Source organism: Elephantulus edwardii, unplaced genomic scaffold, assembly GCF_000299155.1.
Source record: "Elephantulus edwardii isolate Elephantulus edwardi_28Jun2011 unplaced genomic scaffold, EleEdw1.0 scaffold00072, whole genome shotgun sequence".
Taxonomy (NCBI): Eukaryota; Metazoa; Chordata; class Mammalia; order Macroscelidea; family Macroscelididae; genus Elephantulus; species Elephantulus edwardii.
The window spans coordinates 717,208-727,345 of record NW_006399822.1 but is presented as its reverse complement, the minus strand read 5'-3'; the positions used below and the strand labels follow the sequence as shown (position 1 = coordinate 727,345).

The 10,138-nt window shown below is 48.0% G+C and overlaps 1 protein-coding gene across 4 annotated transcripts in view; it reads left to right on the top strand.

The window, feature by feature from the left end:
• Window positions 1–9,399: 9,399 nt before the first annotated feature.
• Window positions 9,400–10,138, top strand: part of BANP (BTG3 associated nuclear protein) — a 44,368-nt gene continuing 43,629 nt past the window's right edge. For all 4 annotated transcript variants that reach the window (XM_006888779.1, XM_006888778.1, XM_006888777.1 and 1 more), the window contains exon 1: window positions 9,400–9,469. In XM_006888779.1, coding sequence (XP_006888841.1) covers window positions 9,400–9,469 — 70 coding nt within the window. The remainder of the gene's footprint in view (window positions 9,470–10,138) is intronic.

Genomic DNA, 10,138 nt, shown 5'->3' with positions numbered 1-10,138 from the left:
GGGATGGTAGTTTAGACCCTTGTCATAGTTCTCTGACAAGCCTGTTAAAATGTTCCTTTTTAAAACAAACAAGCTGCTTTTCCAGCTGGATTTCTAAGATTTGGGGTTTTCTGTCAACCTAAACTGAATTGGAGTGACTTGGGATGCAACTTTGAGAACCCAGTTTAGCATTAAAAGAGGTTTGTAAAATGGGAACAGTTACAACCAGAATTAGAACCAAAGCTCTAGAATGGTAGAAGAGGTGTAGGAGTCCTTTCAGGAACCTGGTTTTGGATGCTGGATTGTTCAAGGACTCTGGAGAGTGATACATTTAAAGCTGTGTGGTTGGCCACCATTTTTGAGCCAGGCACCACCGTTTCTGACTCTGCTGTTTAAGAGGTTTCTTTTTTTTTTTAAACTTCTTGTGTACCATTGAGTCGTATCCGACTGGCACAGGAGGAGATTGCCCCTCCCTCTCCAGTGAAGAATCTGGTGGATTCAAACCACGCGCTTTTGGGATTGCAGCACAGCTTCTTGCCACAAGAGGTTTATTTTCTAAGAAATTAAGTTTTTAAGAGAGTTGTTGTGGTTGTTATTGTTATGTGCTGTCGAGTCACTTGTGACTCATAGCGATCATATGTACAACAGCTCTGAACCCTGCTCTGTTTCTAAGAGAGTATCAACCTCTAATTTTTCCCTTTCTGGTTATTCTTGTTTACCCACATTTTACGTTTTGTCCATTACAGTTTAACATCATATGCCATGAAGAACCAGTTAGGAACCTTGTCACTAATTTTTGTTGTTTTTACAAGACGTTAATTTTCATAAAATACGTTTTGCATGTTGATATGTAAGGGGTGGGCTTTTATTTTTTTTTTTTTTACGCTAAAGAAGCTTTATTAAGGGGGCTCTTGGGCGGCATCCCTTGGTCTGGAGAGAGACAGGTGAGGGGGCGACCATGCCCTAAGATTGATTAGGGCAGGGTTTTTGTATTAAGAGTCTTTAGGGAGGGAAGGGAGGGAGGGACATTCCATTGTGCTTTAGCCAGGTGAGTGGTCTAGGGAGGGAAGAGCGGGGCACTCCATGGTAGTTTACTCCCTTTGTTGACATGTGGATATTCCTTGAATCCTTTGTTCTCCCTTTGACCTTGATCCGGGCTTGACAGCCCAGCTTTAGGGTGACGTATTCTCTCTGGCTACTTTCTGTTAAACAGGGGCCAAGATCTGGGGCTCAGAGGCTGGATTGGGATGGTCCAGGATCAGTAGCCAGGGCAGAATGTGGCTATAATAGCAGCTGGTTCACCATTAAGTTGGTCATTTCTTTTATCCTGTGAAGTAAGAATTTAAAATGGCAGGGTACAATTAGTAACAATATGCTTAGGATTATTATTGGTCCTAAAAAAGGAAGAACCCAGGCTAGAAGTGGGTTCTCAAGCCAATTTGAGATGAAGCTTGTGGTCTTTCTCCTGTTTTTTAACTCTTCGGCTAACTTTGTTAGTTTAGAGACATTTTCTTCTACTAGTCCTGATTCATATAGTAGCAACATTCCTCTCTCAAGAACAAACAGGTGTTCCCTTTCTCTGCAGTCAGGAGATCTGGAGCTCTCTGATTTTGAAGGGCGACCTGTGTCAGTGATGTCAGCCGATGCTGGAGGGAGACTAGGGAGGCCAGTGTTGTCTCTAGAGCTAGCTGTAAGCAGTCCTCAAAATTCTGGGCAGAAATAATACTATGACTGAGAGCTCCTCCTGCCATGCTTCTGGCAGCTACAGCTAAGGCTAGGCTGTGTCCAACCGTGATTGCGAGAAATGCTACTCGAGGAGCAGGCAGGAGCCAAATTAGCTCAGATTCACTGTACAGGGTAAGTTGGGGTACAGCTGTTACAGGGAAACAGGGCCCTTTGGTGGTGGGATTTATGCATTTGTGTAGAGTCCCATTACACCAAAAATAATGTCCAGGTTCGGCTATAGTATGTGTGCTTGTGTTAACATTTCTCACACAGCTGCCATGCTCTATTACTGGTGGCATGAGTGGGGAAGTTGTATAGCAGACACGAGAGTGCTCTGTCTGTTGGTCACATTCCGGCTCCCAAAGGGGAACAGGTTCTAGAGTGGTGGAGTATTCAGTTTGGGGAGGCAGAGGTTTGAGGTGCTTGGGTAGAGTGTGGTCTGGAGAAATCGACTGGTACTGCAGCTAGCAAAGGCTGTTTTGTGGAGGCACACAGGAAGAAACAATGGGAAAGAGAAAGACTGGCCACCACCTGACTTGGGTTGAGAAATAACAAGGTGCTCTGAATAACTTGGACCCAGGTCGAGGACTGCATAGCATGTGGCCCTGTGGATATTTATCATGGTTTATGTTTCTCTTAGTTTGAAATGCCACATATAAGAACTACCTAGGACTTGGGTGCCAAGTGAGGCGAAGACTAGTGGGACCCACCATTTGAGAGATGTAGGAGACCTGCTCAGTGAGAGGGGCATGTTTAACCAGGGAGAGGTGGTGCCAATGGGGGTTACCTATGACCTTAACTGTGGTGGGGGTGGTCAGGATGACTGTATAAGGTTCGTCCCAGCATCGTTGAAGAGGTTTAGTTGCATGCTGTTTGATGAGGACTGAGTCTCCTGGGGTGACCCCAGCTGTCTGGTCTAGACTTTCACGCAAGGGTTTGGGTATGCAGAGGTTTGCATGTTCCTGGAGTAATTGTCTAAGGAGGGAAAAATAAGGAAGGTAGTCAACATTCTTGGCACCAGTAGCCAGGAAATTAGAAGTCGTATTGCCATGGGAAAGTCTGCTGTTAGGGACCTCTCCAAAGTACTGAAGAGCAATGGTGTCTCTCTGGAGACTAAGGTGCGTCTGATACAGGCCATGGTCTTTGCTATAACTTGTTGTGCATCAGAAACTTGGACAATGACTAGGGAGGATAGAAGGAGAATTGATGCCTTTGAGCTGTGGTGCTGGAGAAGAGTACTGAGGGTACCATGGACTGCTAGGAAAACAAACAGATTCATCCTGGAAAGGGTCAAACGAGGATGCTCCTTGGAGGCAAGGATTCTGAGGCTCCGTCTAACATACTTTGGACACGTTGCAGGGAGGGACAGGTCCTTGGAGAGGAACATCATGCTTGGGACATCTTGATAAGATGGATCGATTCTGTGAGTGGAGTTGTGGGAATGACTGTGTCAGAGATGGTGCGATTGGCACAGGACAGAGAAGAGTTTAGGGCTGTTGTACATAGGGTCGCTGAGAGTCGCAAGCGACTTGGCGACACAAAACAACATGATGTTAAAGGAGGAGGTTCAGAGGGTTGGTTATGGTTCAGCAAAAAATGGTCGGCTGTACATCAGCTCAAAGGGGCTCAGAAGGAATGGTGAACGAGGTGATGCTTGGATAAGGGCTAAGGAAATTGGAAGTAAGTTGCTACATTCCTCACTGTTCATGGCAACTGCAGCATAGGTTGCCTAATGGTAACTTTCAGAGGTCATACAAGAGCTTGACTCCTAGTGAATCACAGCTTCAAGTTTAGACAGGAGGTCGGTCTCTTCCCAGCAGTGGAGTTGGGCATGTAGGGATAAATAGAAAGGAAAGGGTTTGTCGAAGGTAATGAGAAGGGGTTGAGTGGTAAAAGGTTTAGAAAGGAGACCATCAATCCTCATTATTGAGACCTGGGAAGGGAAAACAGAACCCAAGAAGGGAGGGGAGCACTTAGAAGGTAGCCCTGTGTTAGTCAGAAAGGAAACTGGCTTACCTGCTACCTGAAGGGTTACCCTGGCCATGGCAGCAGTGATCGGGGGTTGTTGAACCTGGGCATCTTCAGTCTTCTGCGGCCAGGCCTAAGAGGTCAGCTGGGAATGGGACAAGGTTTGGTGGAGGGGCTACCCTACTGTGGTCGGATGTCAAAGGGCAGTTGGCCTTCCAGTGGTCCTGTGTCCCACAGATAGAACAAGGCCATGTCAGAGGTTGAGGTTAAGGCAGCAGTTATCCCAGTGCCTCTCTTTGCCACACCTGAAGCATGCCACACCTGAAGCATGCACCAGGAGGTAACTAGCTGCTTGAATGAGGAGGTGTTTTCTGACTATCAGGGCTTGAGTCTGCAGGTTTGCTTTCTGAGGGACATGAGTCTCCTTATCAGCTTCTGCCTGTTACTCTCAGGCATAAAAAACTTTAAAGGCCATGTTTATACAAAATCTTGAACTGGTGTTTTGGGGCCATCTTCAGCCTTTTTGAGTTTCTTTTTCATATCAGAGGCTGATTGAGTAATACAATGAGTAGCTAGGACAGTGGCCTTTGCTGGGGAGGTAGGTAATTGTACAGAGTTGGGTTTTTTTGTCTGCAATAGTAAGTTGGCAGAGGGAAAGAAGGTTGCTAAAAATCAAGACAGAATGACTCATAGTGTTCAGAAAACAGCAAATCCTTTCTACTGGCAGCATATATTCTAATGAGACAAGTTTGTATATAACTTTTAGCAGCTATTTTTTAAGTTCAGTTTTTTAATTGATAATTTTTAAAGATACAAAATGTATGAGCTTTAAACTAGTACTATATTAAACTTAAAAAAGAAGAGATAAATTTGAAAATTTTTTATTTCTGAACTGGGAAATGCTTTAAGGAAAAAAGGAAAATTCTTAAACTTTTTTAGTAAAAGAAAGAGAAAGAAGGGTGTTGTTGAATAGAATTTATACTTTATAGGGATTGGAGTTTTGATAGAGGGTAATGTGCTGGAATGGGGTAGGGGCCAGTTGGGAGGAGGGAAGGGAGGGGCGGAGGAGTTTGATTCCTTTATCTGTGGTATTTGGTATGGGAACTGGGGGAGGATGGTATGTGGGGTTATTTACTGGGTGGGGTCAGAAAAAGGAGACGATGTTTTATCTGAGGATTAGGGTTGAAAAAGGAAGGTGATGTTTTAGTTTCAGAAGATTCTTTTTTAACTGGAAGGTTAGTTAAAAATTTAGGCCGCAGTTTTAGGCTGTGTCTGGAAGAGGCCAGCATATCGCTCATGTAACATTTTGCAGTTGTAAAATCAGTCTTTTTCCCATCTTAATAAATCTACAATTGATGTAGTATAAAAAAATTTAAAACATTTCATTGTTTCTTTTCAAACACATTATTGGCAGGTATTATAAACTAAAGCAAATAAAATTCACTTCTCCTCAATCCTACAACTTACTACACACTTTCAAATTTAGCTCTTAATATCTTTTCTATTCTGACAGAAGCAGACGTTTTACTTTAAAACAAAACTACTTTCATTTTCCCTCTTAAACAAAAACACACATACTTATTAGCAGTTATTTTGTTTTCCCTCTTGAATCTCATACTATGTAAAACTTCCAACGTTTATTCTCAAAGTGGTTTTTGTTCAGTAGTCTAGATACACCAAGTTATTCCAAGTGTGTTCACTACCCCAAAATGCTACATTTTTTAATAACTACAATATTCTTAATTGGCTCAGAAAACAGTATGGCTTGGTTTCACTTGGTAAAGTTAATATGATTTAAACATATAAATACACATGTTCTTACAATTTTAAATCATGGAAGAACAGTACTTTTTAAAGATAGGCTAATTGGAAAAGGTATCAAAATAAGGAAATAAAAGCAAATACTAAAAGCTACAGGGAGTAAGAGAACTTGTACAGGTTGGCAGGCTTTACAGAGAGATGGGAGTGAAAATAGCTTAGATAGGGTTTCTGACCATCTTTGAGTCTATTGGCAGAAATTGTCAAGATCTCGAAGGGTATTAAATGAAAAGTCCCATTTTTAGGCCATCGAGAGTTACTATCTATCTGGTATTGTGACCATGCCTGATTACAGTACAAGATTAGTCTCTTGGGACAGAGGTCCTCAGCCAGGCCCAAGTTTAAAAGATTTGAAAGGAGGTACCCCAAGGGGCTGTCTCTTGGGGTTTATACGTTTGGCTACCCATGGTGTTCAGATCTGTGGGTGAGGGCAGCTGAGATTTCAGAGCATCCTCTGAAAGCCGAAAGCCCTCAGATTCTGAGAAAGGCTAAGAGATGGCGTGGGTGTCCCCTGTTGCAGTCAGTAGCCTGGAAGCGCCTGGCGCTTGGGTGGATTTTCGACGCAGGAATGTTTAAAATATTGGATATATGTGCAGACGGGAGTCCAGTGTGGCCAGACCTGAGTCCCAAGGGATTTAAAATTGCATGGAGACAAAATGCCTGGGGATTGTTCCAAACAGTGCTTAGGAAATTTTATGAGCAAATGGGCCTTTCTGAGGGAGAGAGAAGTCAGGAAAGAAGTCTGAGAAAATGCCTGGCGACTGTTCTGAACAGTGCCTGGGAAATTTTATGGCCAAATGGGCCTTGTTAAGGGAGAGAGAGAAGTCAGAAAAGGAGTCTGAAAAATACTTGGTGACTGTTCAGAACAGTGCCTGGAAAATTTTATGACCATATAGGCCTTTCTGAAGGAGAAAAGTCTTTTCGAGTCAGAAAAGGAGTCTGAGAGTGTAGAGGCAGAAAGTCGGGAGATTAGGGAGAGACAGAAGTCATAAGAATAGGGGCAAAGTTCTCGATGGGAAGAGGCGCCAGATAACTTCCAGCAAGGACTCTTCCAGAATGGAGGTAGCAGTGAACTGGAAGAATGAGGATTCAGGGAAAGTGGACACTTGATGACCAGACATAAACACAAAATGGATGGAAATAGACAACAGAGGGTCTGTCCCCTCAGTCCATGCAAGTGTCCCTCGGCCGTGCCCCTTGCGGGGTAAAAGTGTGTCTTGGCGATAGGTGTGCCCAAATCAAGCCCAGGCCCAGTTGGGCTCCCTAGAGGATCCCCCAAATCACCACTAAGCTGTATGACATCATGGAACCGTGGGTGGGGACGCAGTCAAACTCTGTGGCTTCAAGAGTATTGTCCGCTGTGGAGCCTCTGCACAAGCCCTCAAAGCACTCGGTCAGCAGGCATACACACAGAACGGGACCATTTCCATTACGTTACTGTTGGATGTCTTCACACCGTGCGAGCTGGTAGGTTCAAGGGGGGGGGTGGGGGGCGCAACACGCCTCAACTCCTCGCCCAGGTTTTATGTACCAAGATGTTAGGTCTTCGAACTGGACGTAAGGCCAAGGACCCAAGGAAGGGACCAGAGAAAGCAAGCAAGCTAAAGAAGCTTTATTAAAGGGGCTCCCGGGCCGGACCCCTTGGTCTGGAGAGAGACCGATGTGGTGGGTGGGGGGAGGAACTGCCGGGATGGGCGTTTTTTTACTGCTGTCTGATCTCTGTTCACTTGGCGTAACAGGAAGGAGAGGCAGGAACGAGAGGAGGGTGCGGAGTGTACGGCTTACTGTCTCGAGTAGAGCCGTCTCCTCTGCCCCACGCCAGAGGAGCTGAACGGTGCCCAGGAAAGGCGGTTGTTTGACAGTTTACAATAAAGGAATATTCAAACATTTCGTGTTCGGATTTCAGTATGTTAAATACCGATAGCTTTAAGAACACACATAGACACAAGGTCTTGGAGGAGTTCACTAGTTCCTAAGGGGAGAGAGTGGGGGGGCCTGAAACCAAATGTCAAAGAGAACCCCTGCCTTCTAGCTTCTCAGGAGATATAACTAGACACTATTAATGTGCTAAGGTTTTGGTTTTGACCAGTCACTTAGACATTTTAGTCCTCTCCCCCTCGTTACTGTGGATGGAGTCTGGAGGGGAGCAGAGGTGGCATGCGGAGGAGGCAGCAGCGTGCGGTCGCATACTGGGAGACCGAGAGGAAGATGGCCAGTGGGGGTGGACTGCAGGAGAGTGTACCCTCTGCGCAGGGACATGGTGGACTCGGAGCAGCTGTGTCTGTCCTTGCAGAATGGCCAGGCTCTCAATCACGGCCAGACGAGGCAGCTGACGTGGGCAGGGCGCGTGGTCTGGGGCCAGCTGTAGGCAGGCCAGGGAGGGCAGCTCTTGTGCCCTGGTGGACTCAAGGGCCCAACAATGTGGGCACATGCATACACCCGGGTGCTGAGCTGGCCTTCAGCTGACCTCAGGATGGTCAAATGGTCATCATTTGCTATAGTTGACCTAATGCATGGTTGTAGAAAAGTCCCGGTGGCCTAGAGCTAAGGAGATGCCCTGCCAACCCAAAGGTAGGTGGTTTGAATCCGCTAGTGTTCCAGGGGGTGAAAATGGGCAGTCTCCTCCTGTGCAGTGTACAGCCTCTGGAAACACACTGGAGGGTCAGGAACGAGTTGTCCCTACTCAGTGGCCATGAATGTGAAAAACCAGCACCTGCCTCACGTGGCTTGGGTTTGTCCATGGCCCAGGGACATGGAGCCACATGTGTGCAGGAATTAGAAGGCAGATCCAGGACCAAGTCATGCACACAGTCCGGCAGCTCGCCACTCCCAGCCCCTTGGCTCTGGCAGCATCTGGATCTTTCCGTCTTGTTGGAGTGGGCACCATCAGGCCCACCAGCCCTGGTCCCCAGCTCGGCTGGCTCTTCTCATGTGTGTCCTGGCTGAGGGTTGGGCTCTGAGGGAGAAGTTCTGGTGAGGAAGCTACAGCTAGCTGGTTCACTATTAAAACTAACCTGTACCTGAGACCCCGGAGAAATGGCAAGTTGAATTTGCCAAAATGGCAGCTTGGTGCATCCACTGGCCCACTTTCCTTGTCGTCTGGCGTGGAGTCTTCCTTCAGACTGTCACTGGGAGCCCTGTCCTGGCTGCAGGGTCACTCGGTGTGGTGGGAGCTCGGCTCTTCCCCAGCCTCTCAGCTGTCAGGAGGAGGCCTCGAGCATCCACGTCATCTCCCCTTGTCTCTGAGCAGCAGACTCTTCTCTGGACCCTGAGGACGAGGTGATGGTGGCCGGGCTGCAGAGTGGACAGTCGGGTCTGAAGCCCATGCTGGCCAAGACCCAGTGGCTTCCCTTCACAGGAAGGAGTCAGTAAGCCGGGACAGCCTGGTGATTCTTTCCTCTTGGTCCAGCTCCACTGTCCCAGCACTACTGACCCTCCCTCTTCAGGGCCTGGGTCCTGGCCAGCAAGCCCTCAAGTGGGCCCGGTTCTGGCAGGAGGGGGAATACACGTGGACCTTGTTTTCTCACACCTTGTGGTTTCGTACTCTGGGGTGCTGCCTCTGCTGGGCCTTCAGGGGTGCTGGGCAGAGCGTGTACTGCAATGGGGACCCCTTTGGGGTGCATCATCAATGCACATCATGCTTGAGAGGCAGCAGGACCCACTGCAGTCAGGGCTCTGGACTGACGTGGTTGGAAGGAGAAGGCTGTCTGATGAATGGGGCTGGTGAGCTGCCCCTCAGTCCTTGCAGACCACGCCTCTCAGTGGCGGGGGTGGAGGGGGGACAGCCCCTCGCTGGCGTCCACCACACCCACTCATTGCCCCTTGTGTCCCAGCTTCGTCTCGCAGGCGTGGAGCTCCATCCCTGTGGGCCTTCTCCTGCTCTGGGTTGGCCCTGCTTGAGTGTTCTGGATGATGTCAGAACAGGACCTGGCGGACGTGGTCCAGATTGCCGTGGAAGACCTGAGTCCTGACCACCCAGGTACGTGTCGGGTGGCAGGAGAGGTGAGGGCAGCCAGCACGCTGGGCTCCGGGGATGGCAGGGGAGCTGAGGGCGGCTGGGGCGCTGGGCTCGGCGAGATCGTGAGTGGTTTCGTGGCTTCCTTTCCTTTAAGTACTGCTCCCACTGTTGTTGTTGTGTACCGTTGAGTGGGAACCGACCTGTAGCTGACCCTCAGTGGGTTTTCAGAGGTAGTGAATCATACAGGAGATTGCCCATTTTTGTTCTTTGGAGCAGCTGGTGGATTTAAACTGTGCGCCTTCGGGATTGCAGTGCAGCATCTTAACACTAGGCCACCAGCGCTCCTTACTACTCCCATTAATAGTATAGAATGAACAGTGCAGGTGGAGTATGAGAAGCCCAGCTGCAGCTGTGCCAGTGGACACATATGCCCTCTCTGCAGTCCTTGTCCCACGTCCTCTAGGCACCACTGACACGTGTTCCACAGGCCCTCTCCCCCTTGTGCCCTCACTGTCCCCCACAGAGCACCCTGCATGGCTCTCTTCCTGGGTGCCCTCCTTTCAAAGGCACTGTTTGCACTTTTAAAAAACAAGCTCCACCTCATAGTAAAGATGTTTGCAAGTGGATCCATTTGTGCAGCGGGAGGTGTGTGTGTCTTTATGGAGGCTTGGAGGGCTGCAGGGAGGGGGC